Source organism: Pezoporus flaviventris, unplaced genomic scaffold (genome assembly GCF_033815535.1).
Source record: "Pezoporus flaviventris isolate CSIRO_AGI_PZ_B2104156 unplaced genomic scaffold, CSIRO_AGI_Pfla_v1 ptg000018l, whole genome shotgun sequence".
Classification (NCBI taxonomy): domain Eukaryota; kingdom Metazoa; phylum Chordata; class Aves; order Psittaciformes; family Psittacidae; genus Pezoporus; species Pezoporus flaviventris.
In genome coordinates, this window is record NW_026892566.1 from 4,782,653 (window position 1) to 4,804,230 (window position 21,578).

Here is a 21,578-nt window from a genome sequence, read left to right on the forward strand (position 1 = left end):
AGAGGTCCACCAACCAGTAAAGAAGTATTGTTCTCTTATCTTTTGGGAGGCCTGACCATCAAGGATGTCCAGGGACATCTGTAATCAAGCTTGTATGTCTGGAACTGGCACACTCAGCACCTTAATCCTCTGACACCTGCTGCTCCTTTCATCAAGGAAGGAGGGGAAATAGGCAAAACCGCTTTTCTGTAAGACTCTGCTGTTTCTTGCATTATTAATCACTGGTTTGCAGAAGCAAAAAATCCCCCACATTCTTTCACATAAATCCAGTTATTGCATACTAATTAATGTCAATGTCAGACTATCCTGACCTAAACCATGCCATGAATAAAAAGCTGGTGTCAGATGCAGGATATGAAGGAGGCTTTGGAATATGAAAAGACAGTTGTACAGTGTCCTGCTGTCCAAAGGTCTCCATGGTGCCATGACCACTTACAGCTGCTGAGTTGGTGCTCTGGGAGACAGCCAGTGGTATGGCAGGAAGCGTACCCAGTATTGTGTAAGGTGTGCTTAATAGTGTATGTAGTGTATGTCAACTCACATGTGTAACACTGGCTGCTATTCAGTATGATGTGTCAATATTGGATGTAGGATAACACTAACTCCTACTTGATACAGTGTTTTAATAGTGTAGATAAGATCGTCTTGAAATATGTAAACCAGTAACAACTAGAATTAAAGCTTTTCCTTTCCCCCTCTTTTCTGTTGTCCTTCAGCAGCTCCCAATATATAGTGGAAATAGCAAATCTCCGTTACACTGTCTAGGGCATCTGTGGTTCCTGGACTGAGGAGAAGGAGGAACAGTTTCTGCTCCTTAAGGAGCAGTTCGAGTAAATAGGAGTCAAGGCTGTATGGCTGTGCTCTAAGTAGTAGTATCTTTTTCTCCTCTGGCATCCATGTGAAGAGGTTGTTTCTTGCTGCAGATTCTGCTAGACCGGGAGAAGGACTGAAAAGTCACAAAAACCATTAAAAATATAAGAAACTAAAACCACATGACCCTTAAATAGTGATTTAAAGACTGATTATAAATGAGTAGAGGAAAACCAAACAACTTGATGATTAAATGCTGGGATGTGTGTACCAGTAGATTAAAGGTGTATAACTGGGCATAGTGGCTGGGATCTATATACAATGACAGAACTGTGGATAATCAAGGAGTTGGCCACCTTGGGAGCATGAATCCAAGCAGCAAGAAAGACACTGTCATGCCTCTAGGTGCACTGAGAGATCTTTATGACCCTGGGGCCTCCACCCACACCCTCTGTCCATGGGCTCTGTTTCAGGCCTAGGCCCTCAGACACTGCCCAGGCTGTGTCATATGCATGCCTGTCTGCAGCTCCATCACAGCCGTGCTTATGGCTAGCTGAGAACTTTGTTGGTCCAGACCCTGACCCACAGACTGACTTGCACCTTGACCTGGGTCCTGCCTTGTTGTGCACTGGACTGTATGTGGTGCTGATTATGCTCACTGCACCTGATTTTGACTTCCCAGCTTGACTGTGAACTTCCCTTGCCACTATGGACTTGTTGAAGGATTTGGGCTTTCAGTGGAACCTGGCACTTGCTCTCCCTATCTCACCTGCGTACCATGGGATAGGCATTGATTTGCTGGCTTCAATTACTGTTCTCTGCTCCTGGCTCCTCATTCTTTGTGGGGGAGCTGGTCCTTGTCATTCTGACACACAGCTGTTAAGCCACAACAGGCTGAGAAAGGCCTCACACTATCGGTCCTGCCAGCCTAGAATTTCTCCTACACCCCCCTCCAAGAAGTGGCTTTGGTGAGGTTCTGCCCACAGCCAGCTGAGGATGGTGATGTTGCAGGCGATAATGGAATTTACTGACTGTGAGTCTGGTGATCTGGCACACATGCACCAAGAAGACATCAAGCCTTAGTGGACACAGAGGTTTAATGCACCTTGTTCCCTTTTACACTTAGTGGAAAGAGTACAACTCATCATCAAAAGAGTCACCAGGGTCCACTGGAAGGTCTGTGTGGTAGAAGCCAAACTCGGGTCTTACGAAAAGAAACTGGAAGCACCACAACATGTGTGTCTTCGGTTCAGCAGTCATTTTTTTCTCCTTCATAGTAGCTGGTGCAGTGCTGTGGTTTTGACTTTCAGCTTGGGAACAACATTGATAACACCGATGTTTTTAGTCGCTGCTTAGTAATGCCTAGTCTGGCCAAGGACTTTCTGAGCCTCGTGCTCTGCCAGGAAGGAGGGGAAGCTGGGAGGAAGCAGGGACAGGACACCTGACCCAAACTAGCCAAAGAGGTATTCCATAGCACAGCACGTCATGCCCAGGATGTAAAACTGGGGGCAGTTACCCATAAGGGTTAGATGACTGCTCAGTCGGGTCAGTGGGTGGTGAGCGTTTGTATTCTCTTCCCTTCTTATTTCCCTTTTCATTATTGGTGGCAGCAGTAGTGGTTTGTGTTACACCTTAGTTACTGAACTGTTCTTATCTCAACCTGTGGAAGTGGCATTCTTTCAATTTTCTTCCCATCCCTCCGGAAGCCGGGGTGGGCGGGGAAGGGGGGGAGTGAGAAAGAGACTGTGTGGTTCTGATTTACGGCTAGGCTTAAACCGTGACAATGTAGATGGGATCTGGTGTCGCTTTCGTCTTGGGCTTTGCCATTTTAAGCAATAGAGATACTAAGAACCCCTACAGACATTTGTGGGCATTTGGTGTAGCAGCTGTGGATGTGAGTGAGAGCACCACTTTGCTGTGTTAGCTGTCTGTAACTGCAGGAGTAGGGTCAGTAAGCAGGACTCCATCAGAGCCAACTGCAATGCAGTGCACAGACAACAATATAAACCTAACAGGTATGTTGGTGTGTTACATAAGATACTTGGGCTGTCCCATATATTATCTTATTGTAGGAGTAGAATATCGATGAATAGTCACGTGCACCTGTTCACCCTTAGTAGCCATCTCTGGCCAGTGTAGTCACCCAACAGGGATTTGGATTTAACCATGGATTATAGAGATCTGAATAAGGCAGCAGCACCCTTGAGTGCTGCAGTATTGTTATGCTAGAACTATAGTATAACTCAAAGGAAAAAAAAAAAGTGCTGCCTGGTATTTGACCATTGGCACAGTTAGTGTGTTTTTATTGATTGCTGTGGACTCAGATTGTAAACTGCAGTTTGCCTTTCCTGGAGAGGAGCACAACAGACCTGGAACCACCTACTGTGGGGATGGAAGCATAGTTCCAGCATCTGTCACAGACTTACGCAAATGGTTTGGAGGAGTACAGTGACCCAGATCACATGGAGTATGCTGATGGCATCATAGCTTAGGGAAGCACTGCCCAATTGGTGGATAACAAGGATAGCTGAAATTTGACTGAATGTGAGACTTACAGTCAAAGAGGAATGAGGTGAAGGGGCTTGCAGGACTAGAAATACAGTTTGTGTGTATCAAATAGCAATGTGGACACCACTGTCTTCATACTGACATGATTGATAAGATTGTGGCAATGGTTCTACCGATAATGTAAAAGGAAACTATTTTTTTTTTTTTTTTAATGGTAGGATTTTGGTGAATATGCATACAAGATAAAGTCAATTCACTCTGACTGTTCCAAGTCACCAGGGAGGAAACCACACTTGAGCGGGGCCTGAGCAACAAAATGCTTTTGACCAGATAAAGCAAAAAATTGCACATGTTGTTGTGCTGAGATGTGCCAGAATGGGTCCAAATGCCTGAAATGTAGAATCATAGAATCATAGAATAGTTAGGGTTAGAAAGGACCTTAAGATCATCTAGTTCCAACCCCCCTGCCATGGGCAGGGACATCTCACACTAAACGATGCCACCCAAGGCTTTGTCCAACCTCGTCTTGAACACCACAAGGGATGGAGCATTCACAGCCTCCTTGGGCAACCCATTCCAGTGCCTCACCACCCTTACAGTGAAGAATTTCTTCCTTATAGGGAATCTAAACTTCCCCTGTTAAAGTTTGAATCCATTTCCCCTTGTCCTGTCACTACAGTCCCTAATGAAGAGTCCCTCCCCAGCATTCCTGTAGTCCCCCTTCAGATACTGGAAGGCTGCTATGATGTCTCCACACAGCCTTCTCTTCTCCAGGCTGAACAGCCCCAACTTTCTCAGCCTGTCTTCATATGGGAGGTGCTCCAGTCCTCTGATCATCCTCATGGCCCTCCTCTGGACTTGTTCCAACAGTTCCATGTCTTTTTTATGTTGAGGACACCAGAACTGCACACAATACTCCAAGTGAGGTCTCACGAGAGCAGAGTAGAGGGGCAGGATCACTTCCTTCGACCTGCTGGTCATGCTCCTTGTGACACAGCCCAGGATACGGTTAGCTTTCTGGGCTGCGAGCACACACTGCTGGCTCATGTTCAGTTTCTCATCGAACTATATGTACATGTACTATACACAAGTAGCAGGAGACCAGTCAAACCAGCGGAGTTCATGGCAGAAAGCACACTATGGCAGAAAGAGAGACAGAAGTCTTCCTTGGATTCTGAACCCAAGGCTGCTGCCAACCTCAGAAAACTATATCCTAACAGAAAAAGAAGAATGAACCATCTATGTGCGACTCTGGTCAGCATCTGTAGTGGTGGTGAATGGAGTCATGACTGCTGCTTGCCCTTTGGCTTCTGGTACTGGATGCTGAAAGGAAAAATGCCTTTAGCTCATCATCAAGTTCTACCTGCGCTGATGGACAGCCCTGCTTACCCAGTGGGATCAGATGGCAAAACAGGGGCATCCAGGCCTTATACAAGTGCTGATAAAATGGCCCATAAATCATGATCTGATAATAATGCAGGGTGCTACCCCATGCTCAGAAAACTGGTATATGGCAAGCTTTATGCCTTCTGCAGAGGTGGTTCTTGTCACGTTATTGGTGGGTCAAGGTGAAATGTGCTCTTTGGAGTCCTGTTCAGTAGGTGGTAGAAATGCATGAAGCTGAAGGATGATCAGATCAGTTCTTGGAAGTCCTAGCCACAAGTCTGTCCACTGATGTCATGTTCCAGAGGAAGTGGCTCAGGTTATGCCTGTGTACTGATGTTTAGATGGTTGCCATTGCCCTTTGGGTGTGCCATTGCCCTTATGAGAATAATGACAATAGTGTGGGAAGGACCATTTTTAAATGGCAAACCCTCAGCCCCTGACTCGGAGGATATAACCAAAACATTTTACAAGGGCATGCAGTGATAGGACAAGGAGGAATGCCTTTAAACGGACAGAGGGGAGATTTAGATTAGATATAAGGAATAAACTCTTCACTGTGAGGGTGGTGAGAAAATTTGTTTCCTTCACAATGATGACTTGTGCCACACAATGAAAATCAACATCTAAGTGAACATCTAAAATCAGTTTCTTTTTACATTATCGGTGGAACCATTGCCACAAGCTCATTAATCATGTCAGTATGAAGACAGTGGTGTCCACATTCCTATTTGACATGCAGAAACTGTATTTCTAGTCCTGCACAGGTTGCCCAGTGAAGTTGTGGCTGCACCATTCCTGAAAGCATTCAAGGCCAGGTTGGATGGGGCTTTCAGCAACCTGGTCTAGTGGAAGGTGTCCTTGCCTTGTGGCAGGGGGCTTGGAACTGGATATCTTTAAAGTCCCTTCCAACCCAAACCGTTCTATGATTCTCTTTTGTAAGTAGACAAAATCTTGTCTGTAAACGTCTTCTGAGTTTTTGTTTATCCCTTTATCCTCTGGTCCTGCAATGTGTTTCACAAGGTCAGAACCAATAAGGAACGCATAAGGAATGTATGTCCCAGAAGCATAAAAGTTTGTTACTTCAAGCTTAGTTTGTACATTAATATAACCTTATTCTGCAGGCTAACTGCTATAAAATTCGGGAAGGCATTCTAGAAGTCAGTGAATTCTGCAGTGAATTTTGTTGTATGAAATATGTTACTTGATTACTGGTATTAGTGTCCCCCTACAGGGAAGTTTCATTAAAACAATTCACCTGTGCACAGGATAAAAGTATTTTAAGGACAAATGTAATTTCTACTTCTTCCTTTGCTTAGATGTTGATTTTCATTGTGTGGTACAAGTCATCACTGTCAGGGGTGTACAATACTAACACACTTACTGGAGTGTTTAGTATATTCATATCTCTGATGTTTAATCTTGCTTTTGGATATGTATCGTGGCCTTTTCTACTTCAGTTAACTTGTATTTATGTGCATGTATGTTTGTGTGGTTCTGGGAGAATATTTTGAGAAAATAATCTTGTATGCTTGTTTTCTTCTTAAAGTCTTTCCTGGGCATCACTGGTTAGAGGTATTAGATTTTTTTCTTTTTTTTTTTTGTTTTTGTTTTAGGTTTGTTTTTTTTGTTTGTTTGTTTTTGTTGTTTTTTTTTTTTTTTTGGACTGACCTAATATAAACATTCTCGTATTTTCAGTTTATATAGGAATTGGAATGCTGATAAAGTGACCAAATACTTCAAATTTTAAATACTTCTTAGTTACACAGACAAAAAGACTCTTGCATTCTTCCTGATCATGTTGCTTAATGAAAACTCATGGTATTTATACCTGACTTACATTTAGTTGCCTTTTTATTTTAGGAAGAATGGAAAAATAAAATTCTTAGAATGTGTGGAAAGTAGAGAAGGGAAATGCCTAGGTCATTTTTAGGGCATGGGGCTGAGGTCCTTTTGCAATTTATGTTTTCACTTTTTCTGTTACTGTAGTTGGTGAGTACTGTTAATAGTAGAAAAAATGTTCAGTTAAATATAACCTGAATTCTTCAAACAAGTACCTGGATTTCTGGTTTCTGCTACTATAGTGAGGGGTAAACTTGAGTATTAAGTGGCAATAATAGAACTGACTGAATGCAAAATGTTGAAAATGGTTAAAATATGACTTCAGGGCTTTTATTGTCAGAGCTACATTTCTTTATCTACTCCTTATGTATAGAATTAGAGTACTTGTTTTAAGTTTGATACTGCTTAATCGACTTTTTTCAAAGTCTGCTGAAGTTTCATGCCTCGTGCGTTGCATCCAAAAATAGGGAGTTGGCTTTGCACTAGAATTACACTTCAGAATTTTTATGTAGTGGTTATACTTTCTATTACTAGAACATCTGTTATATGTGGCAAGGCAAATATTTAAAAATGGGGAGATGGTGACCTGCTTTGCCAGCCTGCTGTGGATATGGAAGTTGCTGTTATGGATGTTTGCCTTTATGGATAACCTCAAAATATGCAAGAGCAGTTGGATTCTTCATCTCCTTGCATTTTTAAGATGTGTCTCTAATGCAGTTAGCATTTATGTGGTTTTAAAAATAATTTTTTGTTTGTTTTTTAAATTTTAAACTGCTGCATCAATCTTAAATAACAGTTTATACCACTAAAAAGAGGAATAGCTGTAAAGACAACAGCACAAATGTGTGTAATCAGTTTTATTATTGACAATTTTTTCTATCTGTTTTATAAAAAAAATGGTGATGTGATTCCATGATTCCATCATCTACATTGCAAAAGTTAAGATGGGATGACTGGACAGTTACTAGAATTACTTCTTATGCACTTCTTGAAATTGTTGGATTTTAAATTCTTCTAAATACTCAGTGTAGCATATTAGGCTGTTTTGGAGTCTTTATTGTATTCCCACTTCAGTATGGCATCTGCCTTAGGAATTGTTTATTCAAAGTTATTTTTGTGTCATAGAAACTCTTTCCTAATCACAGTTAGGAAAGATGATTTAATTCATGTGACAGTATATACTACTGCAGCTTTTCTAATTGTTTGTTGTTCTAAAAAGAACACTATCTTTTCATTAATGAAATCAACAAGGCTAAAATTTGATTAATTCTTTTCCTTTTCACTTTTTAATTACTGTTGCATGACTGAAAGTGTACAGTGTCTTGTTACGAGCATAGCCAGAAGCTTCAGTAGTTGGTAATAGAAGGAATATAGCAGGCAATGTTGGTAACAGAGCTACTAACCATTCAAGCCTGCAGAAAAGCAGCTACCTGTGAGAGAACAATGTGGTTCTGGAATGACTGACAATCAGACTGTTCAACCAATGTGTTTGCGAGGGATCTTTGCAGCAGAGGAAAGGAGGCTTGCCTGATTGTGATAATTGCTTATAATTTCCTTATGTTTCAGCTTATTGAAATGGCACTTTTTCTTTGTAAGTCACTTTATTTTTAATACATTTTAAATGCAAATCTATTACTTTGATGTTACCCTTATTTTACCTACACTTTCTTCGAAAACTTTTTATTTTGGCATAAGTGGTATTGCATTTTGCATGAAATCCTCATTTTGGAAGTAGGAGTTGCATCTCTGCAAACATGGTTTGTGGAAGAAAAAATAAAGGAATATAACAAGTATTTCAAAAGCTTACTGCAGAAGTAGAAGGTAATGGGAATTTCCACTCTTATGACCCTTAGATTTATTCTTTTTCTACAATCATGTACTATAAAAATTAATAAGGTATACATTAGAACAGTTAATTTACATTTAACAATAATTTTTCACTGCTATAGCTTGATACTGTGATGTTTCGGAGTGTGACTTTTTTGGAACAGTAATTAATAATAATTAATAATTAAGTAATTAATAATAATTTGTTGCCATGTAGAATCTTGTAGAGAAGTACACAAAACTTCATACTGACATGATAATCTATTTAAACCTGCCAGAGTTCTGACAAATGGACATGTTCTGAAGAATACCAAACTATACATGACTTGAAAAGACTTTAGAAACCTAGAGTTGTTGACTTTCAGATATTTGTTAGACGTCTTTGCTATGAGTGCAGTATTTTATTTACACAGGTTTTTTTTTACTTGAATTGCAGAATCACTAACATGTATTACTATCAGAAATTTAAAATCACAGAAGAGCTTAAGTAGTTTCAGGAAAGGCATCTGTTGCTGTAGTCTGAAATTGTGTAATATGCCTTATTTATTCAGGAAAATTGACCATGGTAGATATAGAAGAATTATTCATTTAATTAACCTATCATTCAGTGCTACACTTTGTAGAGGCCCCTTACTGGTCTGGTTACTGAGCACTATAAATTTTACCTGTTTTTAAAGAAATGTCCAAAATCAAATTATGCTTTCCAAGCAACTGTTTATAATTCCCACAAGCAGTATTATTACTGAATGAAACTATTGTAGTGGGATGGCCTAAAAGAGATGAATAATTCTTGTGAAGATTACATACATTTTCTTTTAGAATATGCTAGAACTTGATCTGAGAAAGCTAAATTATCTTTCCAAACCTACAAAGAGGTCTGTGCTGGAAATTACTGATGCTGGCAGTGAAATTTAAGTTGAAAACAAATTTTTTCTTTGTAAATTATAACTTTCATGACATATATGTGTCTAACAGTTCCTAGTTTATGTATTTTTCTCACTTGTAGACTAATACCTAGACAACTTAGACTAATTTGTAAATATCTTGCACATTTTCTTTCCTTCTGCAAAACCAGTAACTACATAGCTTGTCAAAGTAGTAGATTCTGGTTTCTGCACTAAGATACTTATTTGAATACCGAGTTGAATCAATTAAGACAACTTTTAAAAACAGAAGAGGTTGGTTGTTTTTTTTTTTTTTCCTTAAGAAGTCTGTTGTAGTTTTGGTTGGGGTTTTTTTGTTGCTGTTTTTTTTTGTAATAATCATTTAATTGACAAACTTTAAAGAGATCAGTTTAAAATGTGACCATCCAAAGAAGCATTTCTTGGCATGTATAATATATGGTGTGCTCTTTGTTCAGCTGAATAGGCTGCTCTTTATATTAGCCTATATTTTTATTGCATATGGATTTAACTGGTGGCAACTGAAAAGAATGAGAATTGGAAATTCTTTAAAATGTATTGTTTATAGTCTTTATTTCTTTTCATGTAACAATAGTAACAACGAATACTGTCTGTGCTGCTGCCAGAGAGGAATGAACACTGTCATGCTTTCCTCTATCCTACACTAAAACTTGTGCTGCTTTATGAGCAGCTAAGTATGGCTGAAAAGGTTTTTCACCACCCTAAACTGGTCACAGCCTTCTGTTGTTAATGACCTTCCCTACACTGGAGAAGCAGTCTGAACACATGGTTATGAATGAAAAGAGCCAAACTGCTCCCTTAAGCACAGACAACTGATAAACCAGTCTTCTGTGAGCGGTAGTTCCACAGCCAATACAGGCCAAAATGATGGCTTGCTGCTGCTAAAGGATGCTTTCTTAGTTCTGTCTCCTTCAAGTATCTCTACCCCTTTCTTCACACTGGATTCTGGCACTTTTCAACCCCTCTTTTAGCTGATTAGCTGATATAACTCAGCATAGAGTGCTGCCTGGTTGGAGGACTGAGTCATCTCATATAAAATCTCTTAAGGACCAGAACTGGTGCAGGATAAACAGCTCATGATCATGAGCTGGTGGAAATACTGGAGCAAGGGTGATGGGAACCTCTCCTTCCACCGAAGTCCTAGGTGGAAGGACTAAGATCCCACCTATAGGGGACCTTAATCTCAGTTTTTTAATGAAAATGTTCTTACGGAAGAGTGTGGTGAAAGTTTCAGGAACCTTAACTGCCTTTTAGAGGTGTTGTGGTATTTTGTTTCTTCTTGGTGTTTTGGAGGACTTTTAGAGGCTTGGCTGGCCATACAGTAGCAGTCTTAAAGAGTAAATAGATTTAACTGGCATCTAGGCACTGATTTTTGAATGAAGAACTTGTAGTTCTCGAGCTATTTTCTTTTAGAGCCTCAAATTGTCAGCATTCTTAAAACATACACTTAGATATTCAGTATTTTTAAAAGAAGATATGGTCCACCATCAAGTTCTTAGGACAAGAATTACATTTTAACAAAAGTGCCATAGGTATATTTAAATATGTCTTCAATTAGTTTTCCTCAAGGTCCACTGTGTCCAGTCACAAATGCTGACTTTATCTGTGTGGTTGTGTGTTTACTTACATCTAGAAGCAATGTTGTATTGCAGACCCGGACCTGGCAGCAAGCTCATTTCTTTTTGTAAGTGTTTGCTATTCTTTTAAAATGTAAACTGTAGTATGGTAAATATTAAGAGAAGTAAGAAGTGTAACACCGCTGAACTTACTAACTTCTTGAGAGAGAAGGAAAATTTGTGTGGTTGGCACATTTTCCTGAAAAGTGAGTTCACAGCATTGGTTGATTATGTGTATAGAAAGAGGACATTTTTGGGAAGAATAAATTACAGGAGTTTTTGCACTTTTGTATGAAGCTCTTTCTCTATAACAACTTTTACTAGTAATCTTGCTTCTTATTTTTTAGTGTGGACGTGACGAGCTTCTTTCTTCTGGTGTCAGTAACAGGCCTACTACCATGAGCAATCCTACTCAAGCTGCGGGTATACATAAGAAAAGATTTTTATCACAGTTCATGAACAGTGTGTATTTTTCTCTGTCAATTATTTAATTTTATTTTCTTTGGGGGGTGAGGGTAGGAAGAGTGTGTGTGTGTGTGTGTGTGTGTGTGTGTGTGTGTGTGTTCTTCATGGTCACCATGAGCATCCTCACCAAGCTTGAATTGTAATCTGACTCCAGCAACCTATTGGAGTCCAGCAACCTAATGAAAATACTGAGGAGCTCTGAAGTCAGTTGTCCTTTTTGGCTGACTGCCTGATCTGAAAACTCCTGTAACTCTCAGTGAAGATGTAAAGAGAAAATGTTGAGCTTGCCACTTAGCTCCATCTCATTGCTTCTGATAATGAGTCAGAACCCAGAAAGTATTGCTTCTGCAAGAGCCTCTCACCTTAAACTAAAGGCAAAGTTCCTGTTAGGTTTAATTTCCTGGTTTCTTTGGTCAAGGAGTCCTCAACATAGTAAAGTCAAGGATATTTTGTCCTTTTGAACCTGAAAAGTAGATTTAATAAAACAGGATGGGTTATATGGGTTGTAGGGCTTTGATGGTATTATACCCTGTTGTGTCTTGGTACTGATATGAGTTTAATATGGTTTTCTTTGTCTTAAAGTCTCAGCCCCAACAAGAATGCCACATGTGTATATTTTTCAGAATGTACATGATGCCATTTAGAATTTCTTGCTGGAAAAGTCAATGCATATCCCTCCCCCACCCCAGGTGGGAGAATTACTTAACTTGGCTTCTGAGCGTGGCATGGTTGAGACTAGTAAAAATGTCCTCTCTAAAGGTCGTTATACAGAATGACTTACGTGAACTGTTTCTCAGCCTTAGACTGTACTCAAAACCTACAGCAAAATATGAAATTACTTACTAAGCCTAAACAGGTATTTTTTCTTAATCTTTTCTGATTATCCTTGGAAGGCTAAATGTAGCACATGAGGTGTAAAGGCTGTTTCAATGGAGTGAAGCTGTTTGTGGCACATAAGTGAGAAAAACAGCAAACAATGTTTCTTCCTTTAAGTAGTATGCAGTTAGACTTGAGTACAATTTCCGTCAAATAGACTGTCTTTAAATCAGTTTAGAATTTTTTTTCATCAAGTCTCATAAGCCTCTGTAGCTTGCCGTAGGACAATATCTAACTGGGATCTGTAGCTTGGCTAATGAATTTCATTATTACTACTTTTAAGTTATTACTCCATTGTGATAGCATTGAGAGCTATATGCCTGTTCTAGATGTGGTGTTTTGCTTAAAAGGGCTCTCAAGGACTGCAAGTCATCTCCTTGAAATGTAACCAATGGTCACTTACCTCTTAGAGGATGCAAATAGGCATATGTTAAAAAAAAAAAAAAAAGAAAAGAGAAAGAAAAAAAGCATTTTGCTAAAGTGGAAGAGATTAGAATCTGCATGGATTTCACACCTTACTGCTGTCTATCCTTTCCAGATACTTTTTACAATTCACAATCATGTGGGACAGCAGGCTTTTTTTAATAAAAATAAAATAAAATAATAACAGCTGAATCCACACGACGCAGGAAGGTCAGTTAGTAATAACTAAAAAAAAAAACCCACAAAACCTCCCAATTACTACTTTCCCCTCTTCCATGTAATTAACTTTTTCTAAATATGTTACATGGGCATTTGGGAAGAAGTTACTAGCCTCTCTACCTGTAAGACTTGAAAAAAAACCACCAAAAAACAAACCCAAAAACCTCCCCTCAGCCCCCAAGGAACCAAAGAACCAAAAACTAAACCAAAGCAAAACAAACCTACCACACGCTCCACTTGTAGTGGAGGTTTGGAACCAACAAAAGGAATCTTCTTAAACTGTCCTTTGGTTATACATGAACTTTCTTAGGATTCAGAGAGCTGTAAGTAAGCTAACGTAAGTGCTGAGACAGCAGTTAATATTTTTTTTAGGTTTTGGTACTTACATTGTTTAAAAAGTTTGCCTTGCTTGCTTGTCCATTCTCCTCCTTAAAATATTTTAGATAATGAGAATGATAAGAAGAAATTTAAAGCAGACAGATCACTATGCTCCCCTTCACGTGTCCTTCATATTCGTCAAATTCCAAGTGATGCTACTGAAGCAGAAGTCATTTCATTAGGCATGCCTTTTGGCAAAGTAACGAACTTCTTGAGGCTGAAACGAAAATGTCAGGTATGTAATTTTCAATGTTTCTATTATAAGAGCAAGGCTGGGGATACAGTTCATGTTATGACCCTTTTGATACTGCATTTGGCTGTAATGACTGCAACAATTTCTAGACATTTCATTGATAGCTCAAGATTCTAATAATTTTCAAAGGTGAAAAATGTACTGATACTTATATTAATTTTTAATACACTTGGATTAAATAATGATCTAGTAACTTGTTGGTAATATCCACCTTGTGTAAGTATATATAGATGATAAAGAACTATGCTGTTACTATTGAAGTCGATATAAGTCTTGAAATGACCCCACCTGATTAAATGACTAACATGCATGTTAACTTTTTAATCTGAAATAAATTGCTTAGGGTTTTTTATTTTGTGTTTTCCTCTTAGATACAATAGGGTAGTTCACATTATGAATAAACACTGAAATGCTAAAATAATAGGCACTAATAAAAAAATTGTCTGCAGCAGTGAGCTGGATTAATATGCACAAACTGATGTTTAGTGTCTTGTTCCTATTTTTTCAATCAATATGTGTATCTGCTACTTAGGTAGTAGTGCTTGCTTTCAGGAATCTAATAAATTCATTAGCAGTGTGGTATTTTTAGCTGCATTGCTTCCCATATGTCATACTTATCTTTAATGACCTACTGTACTTACAATGTAAAATCTTTTAAGAAAACCCACAGATCAAATATCCCCATAAACATGCATTTTAATGCTGAACAAATCAATGCTGTACATTCACATGATCATTTTCTAGTGAGAGTAGAATTGGGAATATGGTACTTTGATGCTTTGTTCCCTCCTGTAAACAACACAACACTGAAAAGTGCTATGTATTGGTTGCAGGCATTATTGGAAATGGATTCTGAAGAAGCTGCTGCTGCTGTGGTGAACCACTGTAATTATTCTATACCTCATCTCCACAGTCAGCCTGTTTATGTTCAGTATTCCAAGCACAGAGAACTTAAGATTGAAAGTTCACCATATCAGGCTGTAAGTATAGTATTTCCATTTACCAGGATAGAATTGCATATGAGTTGTATACTGGTTTCGGCTAGGATAGTTAATTTTCTTCATAGTAGCTTGTGATGCTTACATAATATCAAGGCCTTTTCTGCTTCTCACACTGCCCTGCCAGCAAATGCACAAGAAGTTAGGTCAGCCCCCACAGCTGACCCCAGCTGACCCAAGGAATATTCTGTACCATATGACGTTGTGCTCAGCAATGAAAGCTGGGGGAAGGAAGAGGAAGTTGGGAAGTTTGGAGTTACAGTGTTTTTCTTACCAAGTAAATGTTACGCACGATATCCTACTTTGCAGGAAATGTCTAAACACCTGCCTGCCAGTGGTAAGTAGTAAAGGAATTCCTTGTTTTGCCTTGCTTGCACATGCAGCTTTTGCTTTACCTATTGAATTGTCTTTATGTCAGTCCATGAATTTTCTCAGTTCTACCCTTTCTGTTCTCTCCCCACACTGCTGGGGTGAAGTGACCAAGCAACTGTGTGGTACTTAGCTGCCTATCAGTGTTAAACCACAACTTTAGTAAATAAACAGAACACTTTCCACTACACCAACAGTCAAATTGTAATAGATATTATTTCTGTCTCTTGTTATCCAAGAGGTAACTTTTTTCAGACAGGGAGTACTCTGTCTGTGAAATTACTGTGGAGGAGCTCAAGCATCGTTCACCCTGATGTGGAGAAAATCAAGTGAAGGTGGCAGGAGGACTGCTTGTATGAACAAGGAGCTCCTGACTGAACTCAGACATAAAAAAGAGGCAGATAGAATCACGGACAGGTGATTGTATCTGTCCCTACAATACAGAGGACATTATATTGTTCTCTGGAGGAATAATGTAGAGAGCATTATCTGAATACGCAGGAATGTGGTTAGAAGAGTCTAAGACTACATGGAGTTGGCTCCGGGAGGAATGTGAATACAGCAAGAATGGCCCCGCAAAGTGAACCAGCCCCAGGTGGAAGATTTAGGGAATGTGGAGCCTGCTGCTGAATGGGGGAAGGGGCTCTGCTTATAAAGTAAATGAAAAAGGCTGAAGTACTGGATGCTTTCTTCTCAGACTTTAGTGGTTACAACTTGCCCTTCAGAATACCAAGCCACTGAGGACATTGTGAAGGTCTTCATGAAGGAAGTAGAGAAGAATCTCGCTAGGGAACATTTAAGCAAACTGGCTAAACAAAAGTCTGTGGTGCTGATAAGATGCAGTTATGAGTACTGAGAGAGCTGGCTGATGTCATTGCAAAGCCACTCTTACAGTCTTGGAAAAGTCATGGCAATTGTAGAAGGCTCCTGAGGCCTGGAAGAAAACAAATCTCTTTCCCATCTTAAAGAAGGACAAGGAGGATCGAGGGAACCATTGGCTGATCAGCCTAATCTAGATGCCTGGAAGGGGAATTGAGCAACTAATCCTGGAAACCTTTTTCATACATTCTAAGAACAAGAAGGTGGTTGGGAAAAGTCAGCAAGGGTTTTTGAGAAGGAAGTAATGCCTGACCAATGTGATAGGCTTCTACAGTGAGATGACTGGTTTGAAGGATGAGAGGAGAGGAGTAGATGTTGTTTAACTGGACTTCGGCAAGACTCTAAACATTATTTCTGGTAACATCCCAGTAGACAAACAGATTAAATACAGTCTAGGTAAGTAAACTGTGAAGTGGTCTGAAAGGCTAAAATGGTTGTGGCCAGTGGCATGAAGTCCAGCAGGGGACTGGTCACTAATGGAATACCCTAGGGGTTGATCCTGTGTTCAGTACTGTTTAATATCTTCATTAATATCCCAGATGATGAGACGGGGAATATCCTTAGCAAGTTTGCTGACAACACAGAAGTGGGAGGGATAGTTGACATCCCAGATGGTTCTGCTGTCATTCAGAAAGAACCTTGAAAAGCTGGAGAAGTCGACTGATAGGAGGAACCTCACTAAGTTCAACAAAGGGAAATGCCAACTTCTGCACCTGAGGAGTAACCTTGAGTACTGTTGTACACTGGGGTCAACCAGCTGGAAAGCAGCATGGCAGAGAAGGACCTGAGGTTCCTGGTGGACAACATACATGCCATTGAAGAAAAGGTGCCCAGCAGCAGTATCCGAGGCTGCAGAAGTCAGAGTGTTGCTGCCAGGTTGAGGGTGGTAACCTTCCCTCTACTCAACGCTGATGAGACACATCTCAAATTCTGTGTCCAGTCCTGGGCTCCTCAGTACAGGAGAAACATGGACATAGTGGAGCTAATCCAGCAAAAGGCCATGAAGATGGTTAAAGACTGTTCAGCCTGGAGAAGGCTTTGGCATATCTTACCAATGTCTGCAAATGGAGATGCTTTCCAGTGGTACCTAGTGACAGGACAAGAAGCAATGTGCCTTATTTCGAATACAGAAAAATCCACTTAAGAAACTTTCTTACTCTCGTAGTGGTCAAACATTGGAATGGGTTGCCCTGAGACATTGTGTAATCTCCATCCTCAGATACATTTAAAACCTGGTGGGAAACAGTTCTAAGCAGCCTGCTGTAGGTGAGCCTGCTATTGTATTCTACACTACTTAGAAATACTTGCTTACTTTATGTTTGAAAGAACTTTTGCCATTCCTGACTTTTAACAGGTAACAGCTCTCAGTAGCTTCAGAACATGAAGAAAATATTATGTCTTCTCCAGTAAATCTTTTCTCTGAATAATTAGTCCTGATTTTTTCCCCATGTCCACAATATAGTAGCAGGAATACCACAAAAAGCTATGCTTGTGTTTTCTTAAACTTAATTGCTAATTATGTGGTCTGTAGATGCTATCTGAAGAACACAAGAAAGAACAAACCCAGCTGATACACGATGAACCACTTTCTGCCCCAAAAGCAGCTCTTTTGAAGCTTTTCACTTTGTCAGATATGAATGTTATTGTGGCGGGTCATGTAACTTGTTTTTGAAAGATTCATGGTGTTGTCACTGTTCCAAGACCTTGCCAAAGTCAGGAAAATCATAGTCTTTAAATTGTTCAAATTTTAAAAAGATAACATGACTAAACTTAATGTTGATTGTTTATTTTAAGAAAAACCATAGAGCCAATAAAATGGGTGTTTTCACTGATAAAGTATCAGTTTTATGTGCAGCTTCATGCCAAACAATATAATTAATTTCTTTCTTGCATTTTTGAAATACAAAAATTGATTTTGTAAAAATATGAATTGAACATTGTAGGTGGTGGTTTAAATCCTAATCTGTAAACACAAAAGAACTCTTTGCACAATAATATCAAAGGATACAAACCACCATATTGCAGTGGAAATCTGTTTGGATTTTTGGATTGCTGGATGAATTGCAATTGACCTCCCATTTAGATACATAAATTATATACTGTGATGTGTGTATCATGATTTTATTTCATGTAAGAATGTTGCAAGTAGTGATTGGGCAAAAATAAGTGCATATTTTTAATCTGTGCCGACACAATTCCCTGAAAACTTGCAGGCTTGTCAATCTAATAAATGTTATTTGTATCTTTCCTTATTCAAGATTGCTGGATTGGATTGTTATCTGCAAAAACAAATAAATAAAGAAGATTTATTTATTTTTTCTTTTAAGGATGTGGTGTGTGTTACAGCCTCAGGAAAACTCTACTCATATTTGCAAATAAGGCTGCTTGTAGCTGTTTCTCAGATTATTTTCAGCTCAGTGCATGACACCTGCTTTTTCCTTCTCTAAAAACAACATTGTCTACTTTTATTTTACTTTTTTTCCCCCCCACTTTTACATTTGAGTTTTATTTAAATTTTGGAGGCACTAACAGAGTGGCTGAACACTACATTACTGATTTAGTGTCTAGGCTCAGGCCTAAAGTACAGATTATTTTGCAGGGGTTTCTGAAACTAGCTAACATTTGTATTGTGTGCCATGTTTAGTCCATCTTCCAAGGAAATAGTGTTACTGAGACATGACTTAAAGTCACAGCACTACATTTGGGAAGGAACACCTATCCATAGTTCTCTCAGAGGTAGTCTGAAGACTTTTCTGAGGAAAGCCCATCAAAAACAAGCATAGAGACTTTGAAAGTTCCAATGAGGTAGTTTGGTGAGTGAGATTTCAGGGTTATTTTTGTGTTGATAGTTTGGCTCAGAAGGAAGAGCAGGCTATGCACCTTTAAGCTTATCCCCAGCAAAACTTAGTTCCTGAAGAGAATGCAGTCGTAGTAAAGCCGAGCTAATAGTTTTTGGTACACTGACTGTTAGTCTATTACAGTATTGTCATCATAATGATTTGCTGGAGACTCTCTAGAGTAACAAAAGCTTACTGAACCAAAGCAAAATTGTGTCTATGTGGCATTACAAAGTAGGAACAGTTTAACTAAAAAAGAGTCATAATTATGTGAAACTATGATCTAACTTCTTTTAGGGCAAGGGAAGGGAAGGAAGTGGTATGATTTTCCTATTATCAGGGAATTTGAACTGATAATAGATAAAGGGAATATTTTTTTTTTCAAAGCTGCATGTTAAATGCATTATACATGCTTTTCATTGTATGAGAACTTTGTTTAGAAACTAATAATTTGTATGTGTGTAACTGTGGTGTCTCCTGTGTCATCATTTCAGAGAGCCCAAGCTGCACTGGAAGCTGAGAATGCTATGGAGCGTAGAAGCCAGGCTGTTCCAAGTACTTATGCTGTTGAAGGTGGGCACCGTCCCTATCAAGGTTCAGTTCTTCGAATCATTGTTGAAAATCTTCACTACCCTCTCACTATAGAAGTGTTGTATCAGGTAATGTGATTGCTAAAAAACAAAAAAAAGTTAAAATCTGTTCCATTGTAAATTAATTAACTTTTTTTCTTTCTTTAAGTAGCTGTGCATCCTTAATTGTTTGAATGAGGACTGTAATTTTAAAATTATTTATTGCAGTATGAGGATCTAGGCTTGAATCAGTTTTGCACAAAAAAGAATCATAGTAAACAGGGCTTCTGTTTACAGCTTTACATGTTGTTTTTCATTTTGTTTAGTTCCTTGGTTTCTGTGGAAGCAGCCACAAACTTGAGGTGTAACTTCTAATTTATGCCCACATGATAAGCTAGTAAAATAATGATTGTTATGAACTTGTGGACCCATATTCTTTCTATTGAGTAACTTTTGTAGTTTTCATTATATTTTAAACTTTTATATTCAATTTTATAATTTGAGGCAAGTGATGTAACATACAAGTGTAGTTGCTTGGACAAATATTTTTGATTGTTTATCATCTGTTAGAATGCCATTTACTTTACCTCTGAAAGCCTGGCACAAAGGTGATCTATAGCTATGAAAGACATTACCGTTAACTCCTGCTAGGTGGTTGTGCTATCCTAGTGCACTGTTGTGCTCTGTTGAGAGCTGTTAAGTTTAAAAATAGTAACTTTATAAGATTATGTCTTTGTGCCTAAAGAATCTGTTGCTTTTTCAGATATTGCAAAGGCTTTAATACTTGAAGCTTTCGTAATTACTAGTAAATGTGTGCCGTAAAAAGAAACATGCCCCAAATCTGAGTTTCTTAAATTAATGTGATTTAAAACAATTGGTGTATTTTTGCAAAAACCTGCAGTTTTGGAAGATTTTTGCTGCTTTACTAGCATCTCAAACAGTTGTTGATTGTTACCAACATTTTATTTTTCCTTTTACCTCTTAATATTTTCTTTCTCAATGTCTCTCCTCCACGATACTAAGTAGAATACTAGTTGTCACTGTGATGTAGCAATTTGTCCTATCTAAACTCTTGTTTGTATCTCTGAGTGTTGTTTACTCATTATTGAGCTTGTGCAAATACTGTCAACTGTTTAGGATCATTAGTGCACTCAACGCATGAACAAACTCCTGTGGTTATGGGAGCTGTACTAGATTAATAGTGTAGTTCCTGGATGTAATCTTGTATGGGATTTTGTTTAGTTGTGGGGTTTTTGTTTGGGTTTTTTTTTTTGTTTTTGGGGTTTCGTTTTGTTTTACTAAGCATGTAGTGGGTAAGTACAGAGGGACCTCCAATAGGCAAGCTGTCATCCAAAACTTAGATTGTATTTTTAAAGTTACAATTGCTTGTCAAGAAACTAACACTTTCTTTTAACAAGAATTCACCTTACAATATTTATTATAAGAAACAGAACATTTAGTGTCATCTTCGCAGAAACAAAATTGATATACAGTGAGTTTTAGATTTAAAAGCAAACAGGAATAAATGGAATTTCATTATCTTAAAAAGGTGTATTTAGTGTCATGGATATACATGGAAAAGCCTATGTTCAGAAGCTGCATTTAGGCCTTTCTTAAGGGGAAGTGCTTTATGAACAGGAACTCAGTGGCTAATTTTAAATTGCTATGAAAAACTTTTTGTTCTGTCTTCTATTACAAAATGATGACTGCAGCATAAAACCCTTGTTTCTGAGATTCTGAAAACCTGGAAACTGGGCGCAAAGGGTTGGCGTAGTGTGTCTCATATCCATAATTCTAGGCCTAATAAGCTGGCAAGAGATGCTTGTCCGTATCTCATAGAATCAACTAGGTTGGAAAAGACTTTTAAGATCATCAAGTCCAACCATTATCCCAGAACTGCCAAGACCACTGTTAAGCCATATCACTGAGGGCCTCATCAACTTGTTTTTTAATGCTTTCCTTGGCGGTGATTCCACCACTGCCCTGGGCAGCCTGTTCCAATGTCTGAGCACCTCTCAGTGAAGAAATTTTTCCTAATATCTAATGTAAACCTCCCCTGCTGCTGCTTGAGGCTATTTCCTCTTGTCCTGTCACTTGTTAGTTGAGAGGAGAGACTGACCTCCACCTTACTACAACCTCCTTTCAAGTAGTTGTAGGCAACAATAAGGTCCCCTCTGAGCCTTCTTTTCTCCAGACTAAACACCTCCAGTTCCCTCAGCCATTCCTCATAAGACTTGTACTCCAGACCCTTCACCAGCTTTGTTGCCTTTCTCTGGGCCAGCTCCAGCACCTCAATGTCTTCCTTGTAGTGAGGGGCCCAGAACTGAACACAGGATTCGAGGTGCGGCCTCACCAGTGCCCAGTACAGGGGGATGATCACTGCCCTGGCCCTGCTGGCCATGC

General features: G+C 39.0%; 1 protein-coding gene across 2 annotated transcripts in view; it reads left to right on the forward strand.

Moving 5' to 3' along the window:
* Positions 1-21,578, forward strand: part of PTBP3 (polypyrimidine tract binding protein 3) — a 55,102-nt gene that overhangs the window by 17,245 nt on the left and 16,279 nt on the right. The window contains exons 2-5 of one of the 2 annotated variants that reach the window (XM_061455147.1): positions 11,257-11,371; positions 13,336-13,505; positions 14,357-14,503; positions 19,101-19,265. In XM_061455147.1, coding sequence (XP_061311131.1) covers positions 11,308-11,371; positions 13,336-13,505; positions 14,357-14,503; positions 19,101-19,265 — 546 coding nt within the window. In that variant the 5' untranslated portion in view covers positions 11,257-11,307. The remainder of the gene's footprint in view (positions 1-11,256; positions 11,372-13,335; positions 13,506-14,356; positions 14,504-19,100; positions 19,266-21,578) is intronic. The other variant, XM_061455148.1, reaches the window with a different exon arrangement.